This window comes from Mytilus californianus, unplaced genomic scaffold (assembly GCF_021869535.1).
Source record: "Mytilus californianus isolate M0D057914Y unplaced genomic scaffold, xbMytCali1.0.p SCAF_2, whole genome shotgun sequence".
NCBI lineage: Eukaryota > Metazoa > Mollusca > Bivalvia > Mytilida > Mytilidae > Mytilus > Mytilus californianus.
In genome coordinates, this window is record NW_026262668.1 from 106,314,454 (window position 1) to 106,340,970 (window position 26,517).

General features: G+C 33.3%; 2 protein-coding genes across 7 annotated transcripts in view; one reads left to right on the plus strand and one right to left on the minus strand.

Moving 5' to 3' along the window:
• LOC127728532 (E3 ubiquitin-protein ligase TRIM33-like) overlaps positions 1-26,517 on the minus strand; it is a 316,221-nt gene that overhangs the window by 229,477 nt on the left and 60,227 nt on the right. The window lies entirely within an intron of this gene.
• The window catches only part of LOC127728519 (2-hydroxyacyl-CoA lyase 1-like), a 35,970-nt gene that overhangs the window by 5,856 nt on the left and 3,597 nt on the right, over positions 1-26,517 (plus strand). Inside the window, exons 4-15 of the mRNA XM_052235938.1 lie at positions 883-963; positions 1,752-1,824; positions 2,420-2,497; positions 5,370-5,464; positions 8,807-8,919; positions 10,693-10,828; positions 11,305-11,410; positions 11,743-11,826; positions 12,070-12,177; positions 13,954-14,007; positions 14,346-14,446; positions 24,019-24,177. Of these exons, the coding sequence (XP_052091898.1) occupies positions 883-963; positions 1,752-1,824; positions 2,420-2,497; positions 5,370-5,464; positions 8,807-8,919; positions 10,693-10,828; positions 11,305-11,410; positions 11,743-11,826; positions 12,070-12,177; positions 13,954-14,007; positions 14,346-14,446; positions 24,019-24,177 (1,188 nt within the window). The remainder of the gene's footprint in view (positions 1-882; positions 964-1,751; positions 1,825-2,419; positions 2,498-5,369; positions 5,465-8,806; positions 8,920-10,692; positions 10,829-11,304; positions 11,411-11,742; positions 11,827-12,069; positions 12,178-13,953; positions 14,008-14,345; positions 14,447-24,018; positions 24,178-26,517) is intronic.

The window sequence follows — 26,517 nt, forward strand, 5'->3', positions numbered from 1 at the left end:
TTTATAATATGCTTGGTAAACTTAACAAGTCTAAACTTAAAAAGAAATTTCACATTTAAAAAATTCAAAAGATGAATTTAAAATGATGAAATGAACGAAAGAATGTTAGAAATTAAAAAAAAAAAAGAGAATAGAAGAAAATAGATCACCCTCCCCTTTAATAAAGATTCAACACCAAAGAGGTGTACAAATGATACAGCAAATTTACAGCTAAATTTGGCAGAAGGAACTCTCTCAATAAGTCTGGAGTGTTGTTGAGTGCTCAGAAATATTTGGCATATATATTTTATTTATGATATTCTAGTCCTTATTCATTCTGGTAGAGGAAGATTGTGTATTGCTTACAAATATTGAATTAAACAGTTATAAAATTATTACTTTTTATGATATCAACTCAAGAACCTCAACTTTGAAGTTTCTCTTTATTCAAGTTGTCACACTAAATTGGAAAATGTCATCATCATTTTCATTTGAGTCATAATTTAGTTTATACATGTACCTACCTCTCTCTATAAATAATTTATAAACTGACAGATTTAAGTTTTGATCTTTTATATTTTAATATGATGAACTTGAACATTACTTGTGGCTATATTTTTATTACAATTACAACTGCTTTCTGAAAAGATCAGTATATAGTGATGTGGAGTCCTTTCCTTTGTCAGTTCCTCCTGAAACATATGGCTGAATTTTTATGAAATTCATAGAATATTACTTTGATTAACTTTAAGTTTTCCCATAGCTAATCAATGACTTTGCCATTGCTTTATGTTGGGCCAGTATAATTTTGTGAGCTTTGCTGGCTGTACCTCTAGTTTGTGTAATATTTTGTTGCAGTTTTTATGACAATATAGTGTTATAATTTCTAACATTTATTTTTAGACCAGCTGTTTGCCTGGTTGTCTCAGGACCAGGACTGGTACATGCCTTAGCTGGCATGTCAAATGCTATGGAAAACTGTTGGTAAATGGAATGAATATACTTTCGACTCTTGTTATTTCAAAGTTGATCAGATTCAGAAAAATAATTTGACGAAACAGAAATTCTGAGATATCAGGAGTAAATATAATATTTTATCAATTTGGAGTGACGCTTTGCTTTGGAACTTTGAGATGACACTAGTCACCTGTATTCGGAAGAAAAGAATAAAAATGATGTTGAGATTCCTCTTAATTTATTAAAGTTCTTTATCATATGTTATTTATTGTCCAAACACAACAAAGTTCTGTAAGGAGATATGACAACACTAACATGAAGAAGACCAAATGTCCTAAAGCAACAACACTTTTATTGCTGTTCTTCACCCCAAAGTCACACTGAGGCTTTCAACATGGAGCAAGCACTCACATCTAACTGCATGTTCAAGACAGCCCCTTGTAAGGGTCTGAGTGAATTCTTTGCAGATGTCGATCATGCTACATTTGTGAATTCATGAACACAGCTTAATATCAACAAATTGAAAACACAGTAACCAAATATTGATTTTTAGTATTGATACAATATATTGCATACAGTACTTTTTATTGGCAATTGAATTACTGATTTTTTTAATTTTAGAGTTATGTATTTTATTTCAACTATTGTTACAGTTAAAAAGTTTGTAAAATTGTACAAAAACATTCTTGACCTAAAAGACAGGTTGTATCAGATACAAGATGATACAAAGTTTGGATGGTTGGAAATAAATATGTGTCTATATTAAAATGCATACATAATGATTGAGATAATAATTTGGACTACTTTTGTATCAGGCCAATGATTGTGATTGGTGGATCTAGTGAACAAGATCAGGAAGGGATGGATGCCTTTCAGGAGTGTCCTCAGGTAACTAAAAACAGCAAATATAGTTACATTTGATATATCAGAGAGATGACTAAATCTAAAAAAGTATAATTATTTTAGGAATTTATTAGCAGGTTTCTTTTTTAATAATTTTTGCTATACTTATGTTTTGTGAAAAACATAATGTCAACATACCACGAAGTAGACATAATGGTTTTTATCACTTTATCTGTTGTGTTTAAATGACCAATTAGTGTGAAATTTTAACTCATTTGATTGGTCGCTTATAGAAGGCTTATATTGGTTTTGAAAATAGGAGTAACTAAATAAAAGATCATGTAAAAAAACGTACAGGTCTACATGCTGTCAACATTTGGAAAAGGGTACATATATGATCCCCTTTTAAAAAATATGTTTGTTGACCCTAACTGTCATTAAATTTGGATGCCTTTGTGCTTGTTTGTTTTTTTAATTTGGGGAGAGGGGTGCATGAGTCTGATTTAAATTGAAGTCTGCATGTTTAAATGAAAAAAAAATTTTTTTTTAAATTATTTTGTTGTAAGCCTTCACCAGAAGCTATTTGATATATTTTTATTTTTGCATAAGGAGTTTTAATGATGTGGCATATTTTTTGTAGGTTGATATTGCACGTCCTTTCTCAAAATATGCAGCAAGACCAAATAAGGCAGAAAGAATTCCTTTTTATGTTGAAAAGGTAAGGCCTTGGCTCATACCTAAAGGTTAATGAAAAGATCTCAAAGTTCTCAAAATGAGGCAATTTTGCAGTTTTGAATTAAATGCAAGAAGTTTGAAGTTCTACTACTAATGTGTATTAATAAAAAAATATAAATACATGTACTGATATCTGACAGACATTGTTTTATGACCTTCTGAAAGATGATATTTAATAGATTTATAATACTGTTTTATTTTGAAATTCAAGGGGCAAAAACGTGGCCATATCAACTTCTTCATATAACAGTTTTATGATATAAATACTATACAGAATTTGCAGTTCAATTAAGCGCAAATATAAAGTATAGCAATGATTGCAATTTGGAAACAAAACAGTCCTCAGATGATAACTTCAGCTTGCTTTAGAAGCCCATTACAGTTCGCTTGTTATAACTGCCCATGTAGGTTCAGAGTTCAGACAACATAATACTAGTGTTATCCTTGTATTTCTACAAATCCTTCTGGAAGTACAACACAGACTACAAATTTTTCCTTCACTCTCAGTGTACATCTATTGGCTCTGCCAACCTTTTACTGGATTATTTATTTTCAAACTTTGCAGTGGATTAATGAGTTTCACACCAGTGCATATGTAAGGGACAATATTTAGAAAAATGTTTGTTTAAGAAAAACTTAATGTACTTATAGTTTTACGGGAATAAAGGTTTCTCCACAACAACTCAAAACCTTACTTGGAACTGGAAATATACTTAGATAGAAAGTAACATGTATTGAGACAAAGATTTCTTTAAATTTTGAGATCAATACCTAGAACCTCAGATTACTAAAAATAAGTTTTAGATTTGTGCATAAATGTTTTTTTAGCCTGAATAAATGGAATCTTACCTATAATTGGAATAATACTTGGATAAATTTTGATTTTAGAGGCTTTTATTAAGTTTTTTTTTTCTTCATGTAAATGGTTTTATTGTCGAGCATGCGACTTTTGTCGCAGAAAGCTCGACATAGGGATAGTGATCCGTTGGCTGCGGCATTACAATACTTCTTAAAAGCTTAATATTTCAGAAGGTAGAAGACCAGGGTGCTTCATACTTTTTATGTAGATGCCTTATGATATGAAGTTTCCGTCTGTCATATGTCCAATGTCCTTGACTTCATTTTAATGGTTCGGTGACTACTTGAAAAAAAAGTTCAGATTTTTTGTCAGGTTAAATTCTCTCTTATTATGAGTAATAGGATAACTATATTTTGCAAGGTGTTACCTTGCAATGTCCTAATGCAGGTCAGACAGTTTTCACTTGACCTCGACCTCATTTCGTGGATCAGTGAACAAGGTAAAGTTTTCTTGGTCAAGTCCATATCTCAGATACTATTAGCAATAGGTCTACTTTATTTGATGTATGTAATGATTGTAAGGTGTACATGTCCAACTGGCAGGTGCCATCTGATCTTGACCTCATTTTCATGGTTCAGTGGTAATAGTTTAGTTTTTGTGTTTTGGTCTGTTTTTTCTAATACTGCATGCTATAGGTCAACTATATTTAGTGTATGGAAATATTTTACGATGTACATGTCAGTCTGGCAGGTTTTATTTGACCTTGACCTCATTTTCACAATTTATTGCTCAATGTTTAGTTTTTGTGTTTTGGTCTGTTTTTCTAATAATGTATGCAGTAGGTCAACTATATTTGGCATATGGAAATATTTTTCTGATGTTCATGTCAGTCTGGCAGGTTTTATTTGACCTTGACCTCGTTTCATGATTCATTGCTCAATGTTAAGTTTTTGTGTTTTGGTCTGTTTTTCTAACACTGTATGCAAAAGGTCAACCAAATTTGGTGTATGGAAATATTTTATGATGTATATGTCAGTCTGGCAGGTTTTATTTGACCTTGACCTCATTTTCATGGTTCATTGCTTATGTTAAGTTTTTGTGTTTTGGTCTGTTTTTCTTAAACTTTAAGCAAAAGGTCAACTATATTTGGTGTATGGAATGATTGTAAGGTGTATATGTCTGTCTGGCAGGTATCATCTGACCTTGACCTCAGTTTCATGGTTCATTGGTCAATGTAGAATTTCTATGGTTTGGTCTGTTTCTTTTATACTATAAGCAATAGGTCGTCTATATTCTGTGTATGGAATGATTGTATTAAAGGTGTTCATGTATTTCCGGCTTGGTTTATCTGACCTTGACCTCATTTTCTTGGATCTTAAATGTTAATGTGATACGTGTAGTAAAACTTTATATGGAGGACTATCAACATAAAATCAATGGTCAGTATAGTAGGCAAAACATTTCAGTGTGTGCACTCTTGTTTACCTAAGTAAGAGTAAGATGAAAACAAATGTGCATGTCATGTGTAAAAGTTTTGGCTGGGAAAAGGTGTTGTTATTATCATTTCAGGTATAAATTCAACTTCTAAATTTGTGAAAGTAATGAAAATATGTACAGTTGCAAAATATCTTTCTGAATTTTGTCATTTTGTCATTAACTCCTTGGAGTTTGATAATGAACAAAATATTTCTTTAGTAAAGTTGCTTCTGAAGAGAGCAACTTTGCTATTGTTCTGCTTTGTAGTTGCCTCATAGAAAGAATAATACAATGTACAGACAAATGAAATTAGGGTATAGGTTATATGAGCTTGCTCTATTGTGTTTTTTGAATATTTTTGCCAATTTGTTTTTGAAATCTTCCAAATGTTACCATACAGTAAAATTGAGTAAATACTTTAAGATTTCAAATGTGGATAGATGTATCATTGATCAAATTAATCAAAACAGTGACATTTTTTAAAAAGCACAAAATGTGTAGGAAACATGGATGTTCATTATTGACTGGCACTTATTAAAAATTGGAATATTAAATGACATTTATTATATATAAATTCTAGGCAGTAAGGTGTAGTACCTTTGGAAGACCAGGTCCTGTGTATTTAGATTTTCCAGGAAACATGATTAATCAGAATGTCCTTGAAAAAAATATCAGGTAAATATTACTAATTATAAAACTCCATGGAGAGACAAGGTTCTTTCAAGATTGTTCAATGACAGTAAATGTCATAAATTCTAGGCCAATACACCCAGCTAGGCTAGCTCACATAAAATGGTCTATGGGCAGACATGTTATTCCACTGTATTCTGTCTTCACTATTACTTGTAAATGCCAAGTGCTCGATGCAATCAAGCACCACTTAAGTATTTCCCCCCTGCCAGAACTACACACCAGATAAGCACTTTACCATGAGAATACCAAGGTTGTTTGTTGACAGATTCAAGATTTTTTTTTTTGTTAATATGCTTTTGTGGCCATAAAGAACGTTAAAAGGGTCAATTTTGCAAAGGTGGAATTGCTGCTATATGTCAGAGAAATCTAAATATATTATCACAATTTGGAAATTAATTTATATGGTAAAATCATAAAAAATGTCTTCTCAACTGCTTCTTAAAATTAAGGATTAAACTCAAACAATGATATTAAAGGATGTACTCAGGTCAGGTTTATGAATTTTTGTCAGATGTTTGGACTCCTTTGATTTTTCCTACGATACAGGGTAAAATATTTTGCCCCATATCACCCACTTTTCTTTCTTCCTTCACTACCAAAATTTAAGCAGATTCTAGATTTTTTTCTTTACGATTTGAGACCCAAATAATGCCAATGCTAAATATAAGGTAAAAGTCAGAGTCAGCCTTTTCCCTCCACTTTTTAACAAGAGTGCACATGCTGAAATGTCTCGTCTTCTTTACTAACCATTGATTTTATGTTGATAGTCCTAAATATAAAGCTTTACTACAAGTATCACATAAACTTAACATGATCCAAGAAAATGAGGTCAAGGTCAGATAAACCAAACGCGAAATACATGTACACCTTACAATCATGCAATACACCAAATATAGTTGACCTATTGCTTATAGTTTCTAAGAAACAAACAACCATGAAAACTTAACATTGACCACGGAACCATGAAAATGAGGTCAAGGTCAGATGATACCTGCCAGACAGACATATACACCTTACAATCCTTCCATACAACAAATATGGTTGACCTATTGCTTATAGTTTCAGAAAAACAGACCAAAACACAAAAACTTAACACTGAGCAATGAACCATGAAAATGAGGTCAAAGTAAAATAAAACCTGCGAGACTGACATGTACATCATAAAATATTTCCATACACTAAATATAGTTGACCTATTGCATATGGTATTAGAAAAAAAGACCAAAACACAAAAGCTTAACTTTGACCACTGAACCATGAAAATGAGGTCAAGATCAGATGACACCTGCCAGTTGGACATGTACACCTTACAATCATTCCATACACCAAATATAGTAGACCTATTGCTTATAGTATCTGATATATGGACTTGACCACAAAAACTTAACCTTGTTCACTGATCCATGAAATGAGGTCGAGGTCAAATGCAAACTGTCTGACAGGCATGAGGACTTTGCAAGGTACGCACATACTAAATATAGTTATCCTATTACTCATAATAAGAAAGAAATTAACATTACAAAAAATCTTAACTTTTTTTTCAAGTAGTCACTGAACCATGAAAATGAGGTCAAGAACAATGGACCTATGACAGACAGAAACTTCATAACATAAGACATCTATTTACAAAGTATGAAGCATCCAGGTCTTCCACCTTCTAAAATATAAAGCTTTTAAGAAGTTAGCTAACGCCGCCGCCACCGGGGTTCACTATCCCTATGTCGAGCTTTCTGCGACAGAAGTCACAGACTCAACAAAAATCTAATATCGCAAAAAGGAGTTCCATAACCTATCTATATTTTTAGCTTGTTTTGTTTTTACTTATGCTCTTCTGACGAATAGCATCAATTCTAAATTCTAGATTTTTATGCCCCACCTAGGGGCATTATGTTTTTCGGTCTGTGCATCCGTTTCGTTCGTCCGTCCGTCCGTCTGTCCCGCTTCAGGTTAAAGTTTTTGGTCAAGTTAGTTTTTGATGAAGTTGAAAGTCCAATCAACTTGAAACTTAGTACACATGTTCCCTATGAATTGATCTTTCTAATTTTAATGCCAAATTAGAGTTTTTACCCCAATTTCACGGTCCATTGAACATAGAAAATGATAGTGTGAGTGGGCAGGTTAAAGTTTTTGGTCAAGGTAGTTTTTGATGAAGTTGAAGACCAATCATTTTGAAACTTAGTTCACTTGTTCCCTATGATATGATCTTTCTTATATTAATGCCAAATTAGAGTTTTGACCCCAATTTCAGGGTCCCCTGAACATAGAAAATGATAGTGAGAGTGGGGCATCCGTGTACTATGGACACATTCTTATTTTAATTTCACCTATCTACATCCTTAAGCTGCATGGCTTGCTGGTACCAAATTTGCTGAAATTGTTCTATGAGGAAGGTTCTCTTTCTGAATTGCACCTTTTGATTATTGCTGTGAAATATTTGGCTGCATAAGTAATAGTTCTTCATATAAGCAAGGAGGAGCTAGTTCTAACATGGGCAATATATAGTCTTATTATTGATACTTGATGAACTTTTTGGGTCATGATTTGCACATAATTTCTGTCAATTGTAAATTGTTACTCAATACTGGTTACCTACCTGTTATGAGTAAGTTTGCCATATTCTTAAATTAGTTTATGACCCCAAACACCGCCAACTAACCATGAATTTATTCACATGCTTTTAATACTGATGAAAAGGTCTTCATTTAGATAATGCATATTAATTTAACAGCATCATTTTACTTACAAAATTAGTATTTTACTGTACTTCTTATGCTTCAACCAGGGACCCAAGGCAATTTGCACTGCAGGGATCACATCTGATAAATTTTCAAGGGTGGTGCTTATGAAATGATTTTTATAACTGTTGAAAAAATATTTATAATTTGTATACCTTTATGCAATACTGATAATTATAAAATATGTTTGTGTGTATGTATGTATCTTAAACCTAATTATAGTCACTAAAAATTATACTAAATAAGAATTATTTTCAAGCTTCTCTATCAAAATCTAAAAATTTAAGGTTAGTGCTGAGAAAAGCAAGAGTGGTGCTGGAAATTCATGGGTGGTGCTTCAACTTAAAGGGTTGAGGAGATTCCTTTTGATGATCCCACCACTGCGTTGTTAATTGAGTTTGAATTACTAGTACAACACATTGACTTTTTTTTCAAAGGAAGCACCAGTCAAACCTTATTTGAATAAAAGTGTCAAAAGACAATCCACAGTGAATACATAATGAATCCAATAGAACAATAATCAATTATACATTACTCTTGACATGCTTGATGGAAATTTTATAAAAAGATGCTAATTTTTATCTTTCAGTCCTTTTGTTGTATGTCCATCACCTCCATTGACCTTAGCTGACCCAGAAAAAGTCAGAGATGCTGCAGATTTATTGTACTATGCCCAGAAACCTCTTGTCATTATTGGTAAAGGTAAGAATACTTATTTTAGTTCATTTATATGTTTTGTAGTTTAGTGGGACGTCCATTTTCACTGAACTAGTACACAATTTTATTTAGGGGCCAGCTGAGGACCACCTCCGGGTGCGGGATTTTCTCGCTGCGTTGAAGACCCATTGGTGGCCTTCGGTTGTTGCCTGCTCTTTGGTCAGGTTGTTGTCTCTTTGACATATTCCCCATTTCCATTCTCAATTTTATTTATTAACTATATAAGTACGTCTAAACAAGTGACAACTCTACGATAGATCCATCCATTGGATCACCAGTAAAGGTAAAACACGGCTGAAAACACATATTATATTCATAATTACTCTAAATATCAGCACAACAATGTTAATCTGCAAATTTGCTGAAGCAAATTTTTGTTCTTCCCTCACCAGGATTCGAACTCATGCTATTGGGATATCGAGACAACACCGTCTGCACTGCATCCAGCGCTCTAGATCACTCGGCCACCTAGACTGAACTAAAAATTCTGCTTTCAGATTTAACATTGTTGTGCTGATATTTAGAGTAATTATGAATATAATATGTGTTTTCAGCCGTGTATCACCTTTACTGGTGATCCAATGGATGGATCTATCGTAGAGTTATCACTTGTTTAGACGTACTTATATAGTTAATAATTAATATATATGTATTTCACATGCGTTCAGGTAGAAAGTAAGTAGGGTTACAATTAGATACCTCAGTGTGGGTTGATGTTGATAGCGTCTCATCGGCTGAGGGTTTGTTAGATTTGTTAGATGTTTTTACTGTAAACAAGTTAATTTGATGAATTTAATTATTTATTGATTCATTTAAAATAAATTGTCACTTACATGTCAATCTTGGATTATTTTTTTATCTGAATACGATGATGTCATCATTACAAGGCTTAACATGAAAAATGATCTGTGAAAATGAGTTGGTTTACAGTATTTTCTTTTCATATAAATGACTTTTGTTGTTGTTTACAAGTTTCTGTTATTTATTTATTATGCTCACCTAAGACAGGCTGTCCCTCCATACATTTGTTTGTCAAGGTAGTTTACCATGAAGTTTGGTCATATCAACTTGAAACTAAGTGTACATGCTCATTATGATGTTAACTTTTTCAGTTGTATGCAAATTACAGTTTGACTCTGATTTTATGGTTCACTGAACATAAAAATGTAGTGCTAACAGGGCATTGTGTCCTAGTACATTTTCAGGTTAAAGCTGTTAACTATTAAATTGCTGTCACATCATCTTGAAACTTAGTACACATTTAACTTTTAAAATTATATGCCAAATTATGGTTTTGACCCTAATTTCATGGGTCACTGAAAAAGGATAATGATAGTGTGAGACTCATACTCTAATGCTAGTAGAATAAATTATATAATTTGTTACCTGTCACTTTGAAAACTGTAATAGATGGACAAAACTGTAAAAGTTATCGGCAATACAAGGGCTACAAAACTGCTGCTATGAATGAAACAATTTATCAACTTTAAATGAATTTGTTTACTTACTGTAGTGTAAATGACTTCTGTTTTTAAAACTATTATAGATGGCAGAAACTGTAAACAGCAAATATTATCAGCATTTCAAGATATCTACTATTAAATTTTATGGTATAATCAATGTAGCATAATTTTATGCAATTAGAAATTCAGGCTCCTTGGAGCATTTATATATTTTGTACCTCTGTAAATTTTATGAACCTGAAGAATTATTCCCCATGCTAACATAGATTTACTTGGTTGTAACTCTACTTCTCAGGAGCTGCATATTCACAAGCAGAAAATTCAGTCAGAGAGCTAGTGGAAGGTTGTAAACTGCCATTTTTACCAACACCAATGGGTAAAGGTGTACTACCAGATGATCATCCATTGTGTGTTGCTCCAGCAAGATCAAAGTAAGACTTATTTCTTGAAAGGAAATCATGACTTTTTTATTTTGTTAATTTCTCCCAGTCCTAACCTGCTCTTTTATTTGCGTAATGGGTACTCAAGAGAACATTTAAGGCAGTACTGAAGATGACTGTTTAGTCCTCAGGAATGAGGTTGATAAGCAAATGGCTTTGCAGATACAGTGTATATGGCCTTACAAATAAATGTTTTAGAGCAATAAATCAAAATGAATCAGCAACACAGAATGGAATAACAACATTTTTTGCTTATCAAAATTCACATCAGGACATTCTTTTATATTATATAAATCATACTGTGGTTCCTGTCTTTGGACAACTTGGTTAATCTAGTTGTATGAGTACTCAACCCTTCACCAGCAGCGAACATGATAATAGTAGCATTACATATGACAAAAACATAGGTACAAGTAAAACAATGCCAAATAACATAGTATAAAAAATTCTTTTGTTGCCTCTTTCAGAGCATTGCAAGAAGCTGATGTAATAGTGTTACTAGGTGCTAGGCTCAACTGGATACTGCACTTTGGTCTACCTCCAAGATTCAATCCAAAAGTCAAAATTATCCAGGTGAAATTTTTTATTTTCTATACATCTTCTTGAAATTTTATGACTTTAATAACGCTAGTAGAATAAATTATATAATTTTTTAACTAAAAAAAATACTAAGAACAAATAATTGTTTTAATGTAATATTTTACAGTTATATCATGCTGTAAACACCAGTCTGTTGTGAACTCCTTATGGTAGAACAGATAGAAAAAGTAAAGATTTTTACATATCAAGTTAGTTTATTTCACATGTCTGTCTACGGAAGGTTGCAATAAACACAAAATGTATGGAATAATGTAAGTTTACTTTTAATATAAAGTAGACTGAAAAAGACTATTTTATGATTTTAGATTGACATACATGCAGAACAGATGGGAAATAATGTACAGTCTGCTGTCTCTCTAGTAGGAGACTGTAGTGCTATAGTTCAACAGGTAACAACCATTTCAATGGCTGACAAAATTTTCTAATCTCTACTTTTTTCACATTCAGATTATAGAATTTTTTAATTACAATAACTAACTGCATCGAAGTGTTCAATTTAGATTAACTTTAATTGGATCTCTAAAGGTGAAATCAATGAATTTAAAGTATTGAATAAAAGGAAGTCAAATTCAACCAAATAATTAAATTGTGCATTCTGATTGAAAATACTGTTATTATATTTTTTTCCTCAGATAAATGAAGTTTATGGAAAAATGCCAGGAAGATTTGCTTTCAGTCCCAAATCACCTTGGTGGAAAACATTGACCTCTAAAGTTCAAGCCAATCAGCAATCAGTACAGGTAGAAAATCTTGCAAAAAAGTGCATACTCAACAATATTTACAAGAACATTTGTAGATTTCAGATTTGGATAATACAGTTATTTTCAGTTCAAAAAGGAAGTTTTACTCTGGTATTGCCATGTTTTTTCTTTAAAGGGGCATTAGCTACAAGATATAAAAAAAAATATGATTTTTTAATATCTTGTAGCTAATGCCCCTTAAAAATATGTGATTTTTTTTTGTTCAATCATTAATGAGAGTGAAATAGTAAAATAATAATTCGCTTTTAACAGAGAGTTTGGTTCAATTTTGTCTAAATAAGCAAAGAAATTGCAAGTGAATAATTTGACCTCATTGAATCCGTATTCATGTGAACTTTAATTGATCCCTATAGCAAGAGATTGGTTACCCATGAACTAGGCTGTTCAGTTATTAAATGGAAAAGAAAGTAAGCATTGGAAGTGAATCAAGGGTAAACCATTTTGATGACTGATACGATCTAGAAAAACTCATTCTTATACAGGTAAAAACCATTATTAGCATATTTTTTTGATAATTTGAAATCAAACAGACCTAGAAAAATCCAATTGCATGAGTTCGCAATCTATTTATATCTATGTTTATGTTTATATCGGGTTATATGAATGTCGGCAGTCTGCGGAGGTCACCTTGATGGTTAATAAGATGGCGTCTGGACTAAAATACACACAAAATGCTTATACATACTATCACATCTATGCATCTTAAATTGTTTATTTTAGACTTTTTATAATTTTGATATGCGTTTTAGTATGTTATAAGTCAAATGTAAGAATTTGAGTCAAATCGGTGAACATGAATTTGACAGCTATTGCCCCTTTAAAACTTTTATGCTGGTATTGCTATGTAATGTTTTTGGCAGTGACATTGTCAAAGAATATTGTATTTGTAAGAAGATAATATGCTTACATGGGTATAGACCCTCAAGATGCTGTGTCTAATACCTTGAAGAAAACCATTACCGTTGACCTCACTGTCACATAAATGATTTTTGATGACCTTTCAATGTCCATATCTTAACCATATATATTCGTGTTTGCCATGACAAGGCCTTTCTAGTGCTTTTACGAGTTTTTCACCAATTGGCACCCCCAAATCATATAATTAATTGTTGAACATCTAAAAAATAATTCAGATATGCACCACTAAACCATTAAAATTGTAACCTTTTGAGTGCACCATAGGTTTTGTTTCCTAGTGATATATCCATATCCCCACCCCTTATTATTAATTGTTATAAATTTTGAAAACTATTCAATCACCAATCCTAGATTATATATATTTTTTTTGTCATGCAGGGGATTGAACCCATGACCTCAAGCACTTAAGGAATGCATGCTACCATGAGACCACTAAATCAGTTTTCTTTTACCAAAGTGACTTCTACAGATTAAGGGAAAACATATGCTTTAGTTCAATCAAACAGTTTTTCTAGTTAAGTTAGAATTACCTTGTTTTTCGAGGGGTTTCTTATTAGTTGTTACACAATGATATCCTATTATAAAACAGTGTTGATATAGGTAACAATACTCTGTGGAATATGTTTTAAAAAATAGAAAAACACAGATTATATGACATGAAGACATTTTTGTTAATGTTGAATCATGAATACAACAATTGTTTTTTTTTAAGTTTTAAAGCATCATATTTTTCTCCAAATTAAATCACAAAACTATTGTTCAAGGTTACTTGTATATGTGAATATCTTCTGTTTAATAAAAATTTACAGCTTTTTAAAGACTGTTATTTTCTTACAGCAAATGATAGATGACAAATCTGTTCCAATGAATTACTTTGCTGCATATGATGAGGTTAGTTTATATATGAAATTGAATAGCTGTATATCTTTTAAAACTAAATGATTTGCTTAAAGGCTTATGGTTGCTGACTCCTCACCTTCATCAGGCATGGCTATCACCTTTACTAAGTAAAATTGAATAACTTTTGTATATGGTAAGCTGTTGTAGTTGTATCCTCATAATTTAAGCCCTTTGTAATTATTTTGGTATAGATTTTCTTAAAGATAAATGTTTGAGCTGACTCCATTGATTTTTGAGTTCTTAAAAAAATATAATGTAGAATTGTTCAATCATGGATTGATCATACTATTCTGTTTAAAAGGTTTTTGTGTCTATTACTTTTATATTAGATAAGATCACTACTACCAAAAGATTGCATTATTGTCAGTGAAGGAGCTAACACAATGGACATCAGTAGGACCATGATACTGAACAGTTTGCCTAGACACAGGTAACCTCAGGCCGGTTCTTTAAAGTATAAGCAATGTAAACAGTATGTACTTTTATTCTGCCTAGACAAAGGTAATCTCAGGGCTGTTTCAGAAAAGTATATGCAATATAAACAGGATATATTTTTAGTCTGCCTAGACACAGGTAACATCAGGGCTGTTCATTAGCAACATAAGCAGGATTTATTATTAGTCTGCCTAGACACAGGTAACATCAGGACTGTTCATTAGCAACATAAGCAGGATTTATTATTAGTCTGCCTAGACACAGGTAACATCAGCGCTGTTCATTAGCAACATAAGCAGGATTTATTATTAGTCTGCCTAGACACAGGTAACATCAGGCCTGTTCATTAGCAACATAAGCAGGATTTATTATTAGTCTGCCTAGACACAGGTAACATCAGCGCTGTTCATTAGCAACATAAGCAGGATTTATTATTAGTCTGCCTGGACACAGGTAACATCAGGCCTGTTCATTAGCAACATAAGCAGGATTTATTATTAGTCTGCCTAGACACAGGTAACATCAGGGCGTTCATTAGCAACATAACCAGGATTTATTATTAGTCTGCCTAGACACAGGTAACATCAGGGCTGTTCATTAGCAACATAAGCAGGATTTATTATTAGTCTGCCTAGACACAGGTAACATCAGGGCGTTCATTAGCAACATAACCAGGATTTATTATTAGTCTGCCTAGACACAGGTAACATCAGGGCTGTTCATTAGCAACATAAGCAGGATTTATTATTAGTCTGCCTAGACACAGGTAACATCAGGGCGTTCATTAGCAACATAACCAGGATTTATTATTAGTCTGCCTAGACACAGGTAACATCAGGGCTGTTCATTAGCAACATAAGCAGGATTTATTATTAGTCTGCCTAGACACAGGTAACATCAGGGCGTTCATTAGCAACATAACCAGGATTTATTATTAGTCTGCCTAGACACAGGTAACATCAGGGCGTTCATTAGCAACATAACCAGGATTTATTATTAGTCTGCCTAGACACAGGTAACATCAGGGCTGTTCATTAGCAACATAAGCAGGATTTATTATTAGTCTGCCTAGACACAGGTAACATCAGGCCTGTTCATTAGCAACATAAGCAGGATTTATTATTAGTCTGCCTAGACACAGGTAACATCAGGGCTGTTCATTAGCAACATAAGCAGGATTTATTATTAGTCTGCCTAGACACAGGTAACATCAGGGCGTTCATTAGCAACATAACCAGGATTTATTATTAGTCTGCCTAGACACAGGTAACATCAGGGCGTTCATTAGCAACATAACCAGGATTTATTATTAGTCTGCCTAGACACAGGTAACATCAGGGCTGTTCATTAGCAACATAAGCAGGATTTATTATTAGTCTGCCTTGACACAGGTAACATCAGGGCTGTTCATTAACAACATAAGCAGGATATATTATTAGTCTTCCAAGACACAAATAACCTCAGGGCTGTTCTTTAAAGTATAAGCAATGTAAACAGTATATATATTGTTAGTCTGTGTAGACATAGGTACATCAGGGCGGTTCTTAAAAGTTTTGACTACATAACTAGTATATGTTGTTAGCCTGCCTAGACACAAATAACATCTGAACTGTTTTTCCATGTATCAGCAACATAAATAGGATATATTGTAAGTCTGCCTAGACACAAGTAACCTCCAGACTGTTCTTAAAAGTATCGACACATAAACATGAATTAACTGTTTACAAAACTTTTAATTTTTCGAAATTGTAAGGATTTTCTACCTAAGAAATAGGTTATCATAGTTGTATTTGGCAATACTTTTTCGGAATTTTGGGTCCTCAATGCTCTCCGACTTCAAACTTTATTTGTCCTTTTAACTATTGTGATTCAAGCATCACTGATGAGTCTTTTGTAGATGAAATGTGCATCTAGCGTTCAAAATTATAAGCCTATTATCTTTGATAGGTTTTATTTAAGTCTCCCTAGACACAAATGTGTATAAACTCTGGGCTGTTTCTAAAAGTATCAGCAAAATAAACAGGATATTTTGTTAATCTGACTAGACTAAGGTTACCTCAGGGTTCTTTTGTAAAAGAATTAGCAATGAAAACAGGATATATTGTTAGTCAGTCTAGACACACATAACCTCAGGGCTGTTCTTTAAAGTATCAGAAACATAAACAGGATATATTGTTAGTCTGCCTAGACACAGGCATCACCAGGGCTGTTCCTAAAAGTATCAGCCAAATAAACAGGATATACTGATAGTCTTCCTAGACACAGGTAACCTCAGGGCTGTTGTTTAAAGTATCAGCAACATAAACAGGACATATTGTTAGTCTGCCCAGACACAGGCATCATCAGGATTGTTATTGAAAGTATCAGCAACATAAACATGACATATTGTTAGTCTGCCTAGACACAGGTAACCTAAGGGCTGTTTCTTAAAAGTATCAGCAACATAAACCGGACATATTGTTAGTCTGCCTAGACACAGGTAACCTCAGGGCTGTTGTTTAAAGTATCAGCAACATAAACAGGACATATTGTTAGTCTGCCCAGACACAGGCATCATCAGGACTGTTATTGAAAGTATCAGCAACATAAACATGACATATTGTTAGTCTGCCTAGACACAGGTAACCTAAGGGCTGTTTCTTAAAAGTATCAGCAACATAAACAGGACATATTGTTAGTCTGCCTAGACACAGGTAACCTCAGGGCTGTTGTTTAAAGTATCAGCAACATAAACAGGACATATTGTTAGTCTGCCCAGACACAGGCATCATCAGGACTGTTATTGAAAGTATCAGCAACATAAACATGACATATTGTAAGTCTGCCTAGACACAGGTAACCTAAGGGCTGTTTCTTAAAAGTATCAGCAACATAAACAGGACATATTGTTAGTCTGCCTAGACACAGGTAACCTCAGGGCTGTTTCCTAAAAGTATAAACAACAAAAACAGGACATATTGTTAGTCTGCCTAGATACAGGCATCATCAGGGCTGTTATTAAAAGTATCAGCAACATAAACACGACAAATTGTTAGTCTGCCTAGACACAGGCATCATCAGGGCTGTTATTAAAAATATCAGCAACATAAACAGGACATATTGTTAGTCTGCCTAGACACAGGCATCATCAGGGCTGTTATTAAAAGTATCAGCAACATAAACACTACAAATTGTTAGTCTGCCTAGACACACGCATCATCAGGGCTGTTATTAAAAATATCAGCAACATAAACAGGACATATTGTTAGTCTGCCTAGACACAGGCATCATCAGGGCTGTTATTAAAAATATCAGCAACATAAACAGGACATATTGTTAGTCTGCCTAGACACAGGTAACCTCAGGGCTGTTTCTGTAAAGTATAAACAACAAATACAGGACATAATGAACCCATTTCCCCTGTGAAGCCCAAATAACAGTAATAATATACTGCAGTGTCCTGATTCATACACTAACTGCCGTTTATCTCTTAGCCCATATCCCCTGTTTAGGTAACTCAAATTGCAGGATCAACTGGGATATTTCACTCTAGTATAATACAAATATACATGTCATATATGTCTGCCTAGGCATAGGTAATCACTTGGCTGTTCATAAAGATATCATCAACATATGAAGGATATCATATTTCTGTCTAGACTCAAGTTTTCACTTGGCTGTTCATAAATGTATCATCAACTCAAGTAAGATATATCATATATCTGCCTAGGCACAAGTACTCACTTGGCTGTTCATAAATGTATCATCAACTCAAATAAGATATATCATATGTCTGCCTAGACACAAGTTTTTGCAAGGTTGTTCATTAAGGTGGTATCAACCTTAGGATATATATGTCTGCCTAAATACAATTATCGCACCTGAGATAAATTATGATCATATGATTGGTTTAACACAGTCACGTGTTGACCCCCTATGGATCCGTATTGGGTCAGTAGATTTCATATGGGGTTCATGACGTCACGCTTACTGTTAATGGTGACGTCATTTGTTGATGTTGTATAACATCGTTTATTTTTCTACAGAACGTGGCAGGAAAAGTTCTGTGTGCGATAAATTCGTTATACGGTTCTCTACTGACCCCCTACGGACTATAGAGGGTTAGTAAAATCCATAGGGGGTGAGGCCGAAGGCCGAATCTCCTATAGATTTTACTAACCCTCTATGGTACGTATGGGGTCATTAGCAAACCATATAACTTATAGTATTCATTGGGCTGTTAATAAAAGTATCAATAGCTTGAGTAGGATAAATATGTCTGCATAGAAACAAGTAATGACTTGGCTGTTCATAAAAGTATACAACTTGAGTAATATATAAATATGTCTGCCTAGACACAAGTAATCTCTTGGCTGTTCATAAAGGTATCAACTTGAGTAGGATATATATATATGTCTGCCTATACACAGTTATTTGCATGGTTGTTCTTAAAGGAATTATCCCCATAAATAGGATATATCATTAGTCTGGCTTGACACAGGTAATCAGCAGGTTGTTCTTCAAAGAATCACCAACATAATAGGATATATTTATATACGTTTTACTAGACATAGGTAATCACTGTGTTGTTTTTTAAAAGACATTGGTAACATAGAAAAAAACTAGAGTCAGTCTAGACACCGGAGTCACACGTTTGTTTTTATAGGTAATAGCAACTTAATTAGGATAAGATACATTTTTAGTCTACTTTGTCATATGTTATCACAAGATTGTTTGTGGAAAGATTGGAACAAATTTCCCCTAAGGTATCAGCCTCTTCCACAAGGATATAGCTGGATTAGCCACTAAATATATTCACTCTTAAATACAGTTTCCAAGACTTCTCATGTCTTAGTAGATGTGCACAAATGAACTGTAAAAAGGGGGGTAATATCTTTACAGCATTTTATTCAAGTATGAATGTTATTAGTTTTGTTATTTTGCTGACTATCTTGGTATTTTTTATTATGTAAAAGTGCTTATACAGTACCAGTACGATTGACAAATGTCATGACCAAGAAACAATAAGACACAAAGATTGAGTTTTAATAGGAATCCCATCCTCTTTAATAATTGACCAAATTACCTACCTTTTGAGTTTCATACTTTAGCAGACACTTTATATTGATGTCAATAATATATCATAGATGTTTGATATGTAGAAATAATATAAACTCATCATAGACACCAGGATTAAAATTTTGTTCGCCAGACACCCGTTTCGTCTACAAAAGTATATTTAATTAGTTGCCTATTACCTTGATTAACGCTTCTTAAAATTAATCTGTAAATTATAATTATTATATCTCAAAGATGGATGATTAACAATAAATTAAATTTATTTTATAAATGCAATTTCAATGATTGCATCAGGACTGACACATGAAATCAAAATTCAATAAACATCAATAGAAAATTCCTCTTACCATCCATCATGTCCATATTAAAATTATTTATGGCTAATGGAAAAAATCAGTGCACCTTCTTGTATTGTGATATTAAAAGAATTTTCCTAAAACATTTAAAAATTTTCCATCTTTTGACAATGTAATGAAATTGTTATAGGTTGATTGTAGAAATAAAAAAAAATCTCTATGCCAGCCTTCAACCATTCTCCTTCAGATTCGCACAGCTTTTTATCAAAATCAAAAAAGTACTTTTAGGAGTTAAAAATGTGAGACAAAGGTATTCCTTTAAAGTCCCTCAATGTATTGATCGCATGTTTAGTACAATGATACACCTTTTTTTAGAGATATATTTATTTCTTTTTGAAAGCTGAGCATGTTTTGATGAACAAATTGAATTACAATTTAAAAGAAATCTGTATGCGAATTTATTGACACATTTTACGATGACACACATTTCACTTATTTTTTTATGCTTAAAAGGTGTCCATCTTTCTAAAGACACTAGTTAAGAACTGCAGTAATCCGGTAATGAATCTTTAAGCAATAGTGTTATATAAGATTTTTGTCCAATGCCATATCTCATTGGAAGACTAAAATATGATTTTAAGTTATGCATATAACTCTTCCAATCTTGCCACCAGTGATTTTGATCACTTTGATTATAGGTAATCACAACATAAATTTGACATATTTTGATAGCCTCCTTAGATAAAAGTAATCGCCAGGTTGGTTATTCGTTAATGTATCACGAACACGAATAGACAGACTTGATTTATCTTTTAGTTGATATTGGCTCTGAACTAGCTTTCAGCAACTGCGAGTACTCTTATTTGGTACTTTTTGTCTTTTGTCATTTCTTTTGGGAGTGCTTCATGTCAAAATGATGAGTCAAGTTCTTTCTAACTGATTTGTACATTTTGTTCTTTTGTTGTGCTGTTACACCATTATCCCATGTTAGGGTGGGGTTTAGCTCTTACATACATGTTTACCTTCACCATATTCATGTTGTGCCTATCTAAATGCAGGAGCCTATGATTCAGTGGTTGTCGTTGGTTGCTTTGCTGTCTACCATATTTGTATTTCTTTACTGTTTTTAGCATGGTTTTTTTCTTATTTTTTTAGCTCACCGGGGCCCAAAGGGCCGCATGTGAGCTTATGCCATCACTTGGCGTCCGTCGTCGGCCATCGTCTGTCGTCGTCGTCGTCTGTTGTCGTCTGTCATCATCTGTCGTCGTAAACTATTTCAAAAATCTTCTCTGAAACTACTGGGCCAAATACCTTCAAACTTTAGCTAAATGTTCCTTAGGGTATCTAGTTTATAAATTGTATCCGAAGTTTTGATCCATCGACAAACATGGCCACCATGGCTGAAAATAGAACATAGGGGTCAAATGCAGTTTTTGGCTTATATCTTAAAAACTAAAGCATTTAGAGCAATCTGACATGGGCTAAAAGTGTTCAATTGGTCAAGATCTATCAGCCCTGAAATTTTTAGACGAATCGAACAACCCATTGTTGGGTTGCTGCCACCGAATAGGTAGTTTTAAGGAAATTTTGCAGTTTTTTGTTTTTGTTATCTTGAATATTATTATAGCTAGATATAAACTGTAAACAGCAATAATGTTCAGCAAAGTAAGATCTACGAAAAAAGTTAATAAGACCATAATTGTCAATTGACCCCTTAAGGAGTTATTGCCCTTTAAAGACAATTTTACACAATTTGTTCATCAAGTTTGCTAACATTTAAAAATCTTCTCCTCTGAAACTACTGGGCCAATTACCTTCAAAATTTAACTAAATGTTCCTTAGGGTATCTTGTTTATAATATGTATCCGAAGTTTTGATCCATTGACAAACATGGCCGCCATGGCTAAAAATATAACATAAGGGTCAAATGCAGTTTTTGGCTTATATCTCAAAAACTAAAGCTTTTAGAGCAAATCTGACATGGGGTAAAATTGTTCAATTTGTCAAGATCTATCGGCCCTGAAATTATCAGACGAATCGAACAACCCATTGGGTTTCTGCCACCAAATTGGTAGTTTTAACAAAATTTTGCAGCTTTTTGTTATTATCTTGAATATTATTATAGATAGATATAAACTGTAAGCTGCAATAATGTTCAGCAAAGTAAGATCTACAAAAAAGTTCATCTGACCAAAATTGTCAAATGACCCCTTAAGGAGTTATTGCCCTTTAAAGACAATTTTACACAATTTGTTCATCAAGTTTGCTAACATTTAAAAATCTTCTCCTCTGAAATAAAGGTGAGCGATTCAGGCTCTTGAGAGCCTCTTGTTCTTATTTTTTCAAGGTGCAGACTTTTATAGCTAAATATGCAGTATGGTTTTGCTCATTGTTGTTTTCACCCTCGTTCTTTGGTCTCTGGTGGATAGTTATACCATTGGCAATCATATACCATCTCCTTATTGTAAAACGGGTATTCTCAGAGTTGATCGTAAGGTGTCAGTAGCATAGATAAGACCAGAGTCTTCCTAGCTGTTTTGAATTTTCTTTGCATTTTCATTTTCATGTGATGGTAGTATGGATGACACAACTTAGGAAAAGCTTTCAATTACCAAAAGTCTTGAAAATTTGTGAATGAATTCAGCAAAGTCTTGACACAAGTATCAAATTAACAATGTATTAGTTTGTGATTAGGTCTAGTTCATGTTGAACCACTAGTGGTAGGTCAATGATATTTGGTATGCAGTTGTATTAGCATTGGCACATCTCATTACCATGGAGATTATTTGGTCTCGCCCCCTCAGTCAAGGTCTATTGACTTTGAAACTGTTCATAGTTTACATGTATTAGTTTGTGATTAGGTCAATTTATGGGGAACCACTAGTGGTAGGTCAATGATATTTGGTATGCAGTTGTATAAGCATTAGCATATCTCATTTCCATGAAGATTATTTGGCTCCGCCCCCTTAGCCATGGTCTATAGACTTTGAAAATTTTGCTAAGTTAACATGTATTAGTTTGTGATTAGGTCAGTTCAAGGGGAACCATTAGTGGTAGGCCAATGTTAATTGGTGTTAAGTTGTATAAGCATTAGCACATCTCATTTCCATGCAGAATATTTGGCCCCTCACCCTCAGTCATGGTTTATTTATTTTGAAGCTTTTGCTTAGTTTACATGTATTAGTTTGTGATTAGATCAGTTTAAGATGAACTGCTAATGTTAAGTCAATGATGTTTGGTATGCAAATTTATTGGCATTTGCAAGTATCATTTCCATGGAGATTATATAGCCCCACCCCCTCATCATTGTTCATTGACTTTAAAACTTTTACATAGTTTACAAGTTAATGTTTGTGTTAAGGTTTGTTTAATGGGAATGACTTATAATAAGTCAATGGTATTTGGTATGCAGTTGTATTAGCATTGACACATCTCATTCCATGGAGATTGTTTAGCCATGTACCTTCAGTCATGGTTCATTGACTTTGAATATTTGCATAACTTACATGTTAAAGTATTGCTATTTTAATTTCAACATTTGCATTATCAAAATTACAAAAAGGCGAGACATATCTCTGTGATAACAGTTTATTGTTCAAGGGGGGGGGGGGGGTACTTTAGAAGTAGTAACAGCATTAACGGTAACATTTGTTCTGCGCATTTCGACAATAAATGTCTCTCCTGTGATGCTCAAGATCAAAACTTATTAAGAGCAATAGAAGGTTGAGATAACTGTACACAGCAATAATTATCAGGAAAATAACATCTACAAATAAAACATGACCCAAATGACCAATCGAAATCTTGAAGGAAAAATTACCCTTCAATGGCGATTTTTTACCAATTATTCTTGATTTTTGCTATTATCTTGAACAGTATAATAAAGAGAGAACAAAAGCAGCTTAACTGATCAGCTAGACAAGATATACAAATAAGACAACGAACCTTAAATCATCAGTCGACCACTTTACACGTAATTGGAATCAAACAGTGATTTTTTTTTCAAACTAGGGCTTAAAGGCCATGTTGGTATACGTCATAAGACGTCATAAGCAACCCAACGATACAAACTGTATCTTAACAGACTTTCAAAATATGTTGATTCTCATTCGCTGCTGAAATTAAAGCTTTGAACTATTTCCATAGGTTAAGATGATGATACCTATCTGAAACATTAAACTAGCTGATAAAAAAAATTATTTTCACTTTAAAGATTAGATGCTGGAACGTATGGAACAATGGGTGTAGGACTTGGATTTGTTGTTGCTGCAGCAGCTTGGTGTAAGGATCATACACCAAATAAAAAAGTCGTATCCATTCAAGGAGACTCAGCTTTTGGATTTTCTGGTATGGAGTTAGAGACAATATGTAGGTATGAACAAAAGTATTAGGAGTTTTCTACAAGGCCATTAACTATTGATGAATTTCAATTTCAGCATTTCAATGCAAGTATGTTTTTATTTTCCCTGCCTTCAAGGTTAATGATATGGAAATGCTGATGCCCGCTGATGTAAGCGGTTCTCATCATATTTCAATAAATGTTATGTCAAAGTATCACATAAGTAATAAATCAGACTTAGGAGTTATGCCCTTAGAAATGCAATGTTTTCAAAAGTAATAGGCTGATAATTAAGTTCCACAGATGCATGTTTGTCTATACAAAGCTCACCAGTAGCGCTCAAATTCAATCAATTAGAAGGACAAACAATGACGAAGTTGTGACTAATCTGGCTAATGCCATCTAAGCCTTGGGAGAAAAACCTTAGTGTTTCAAATGATGGTTTAAAGGTTTATGAACAGTAATTAAATAAAATGACCGTATCAATGATCAATGATGTTTCAAACTGACATTGAAAGCGCTCCAATACTACTCATTAGATTTCGATCAAACTAATGTCTTTAAGTTTACATGATAAATAGAATTGATTATTTTGTGGAGACAGATACTAATACGATATGTAAATAATATCTAAATCGACATGGTAAGCAATCTCACACCTACAGTTCTCTTTTGAGTTAAATGTGATTTATTTCAAAGTGATTTGTGGTTGAAAATTGGAGTTGATTGAATTTTTTTGGGGAGGTATGCACAATGGAAATGTAAATTATATCGAATGTCAACATTGTGGAATCTCTCACACCTACATTCCTCATTGGAGTTTGATAAATTTTATGTCAACGGTTAACAACAGCAATATCTTGAACAAGATAGAAAATCGGTGCTTATCGAATATATCTATATATTTGGGGATTTTTGTTCCTAGGCGTATGGCATACAAACTATAACCCTGGTATCTTTGGTGGGTTTTTGTTTATGGAAATGTAAATACATGTAATATTTATTTAACGATAACAAATATTTTTATTCAATAAAATTGAGAATGGAAATGGGGATTGTGTCAAAGAGACAACAACCCGACCAAAGAGCAGAAAACAGCCGAAGGCCACCAATGGGTCTTCAACACAGCGAGGAAATCCCGCACCCGGAGGCGGGCTTCAGCTGACCCCTTAACAAAAATGTGTACTAGTTCATTGAAAATGGACGTCACACTATACTCCAAAACATATAAATGAACTAAAATTAAAAAACATACAAGACTAACAAAGGCCAGAGGCTCCTGACATGGGACAGGCGCAAAAATGCGTCGGGGTTAAACATGTTTTGTGAGATCTCAACCCTCCCCCTATACCTCTAACCAATGTAGAATAAACACAACACACAGCAATACGCACAGTAAAACTCAGTTTAAAAGAAGTCCGAGTCCGATGTCAGAAAAGGTAACAAAAGAAACTAAGCAAGATGACAATGATACATAAATTAACAAAGGACTACTAGCAGTTACTGACATGCCAGCTCCAGACCTCAAGCATTTCCTGATATATAAATACCTAAGTAGCCCAGGTCTCATACTTAGTAACCCCTGTATTTTTAACAGCCTCACTTGACAAGGGAAAATATCAAATAATTTTATACTCCAACAGTCTTACATACATGTATTTAAATAATTGTTTTTACCTGATAAGCATCATTGTAACACATAACCATTATCGTATATCCTGTTCACTGACTACCACGTGTTGATTTAACATTGAAAATTATACATGTGATTGATAAAAATAAGAATTATAAAAAATTAATCTGAATTTTAAATTATTGATGCGATTGACACAAATTAGATATTAAACTGTAATATACTCATGTATGGATTATGAAAGGATAAAGAACATGTGGTAAGTACTAAAGTAGTATGAAGCATGACATATGTGGTAATTTACTAATATACATAATACAGTACATATGCACAGACATAAATTCAAATATTGATTACAATAAAAATATTAGTTTTCTTTCTGTCAAAAATATCTAAATATTTTCACCATGTTTACCCTAAGAAACAATAAGTTAAGATTATTACATATGGAATCGAACACACCTTTAGCTTAGAACAATATAACTAAGTACCTTTTCCTATATTTTTTTATAAAGAGCTCAACTTTCGCTCTGAATATATACTTCATATCCGAGCGTAGCAAGAGTAGTTTTAATTCGTTTTTCGTGTGCAATTTCAACAAAGCCTTACAGACTGCATATTCAGTTTAATTTCATCGAATTTGCATTTGTTACGTACTTTCCAAATAGCCCATTTAAAATAAAGTATTATTGTGTTAACAATTGTATTATTAGAATTATCTGTACAGATTTCTAATAGAA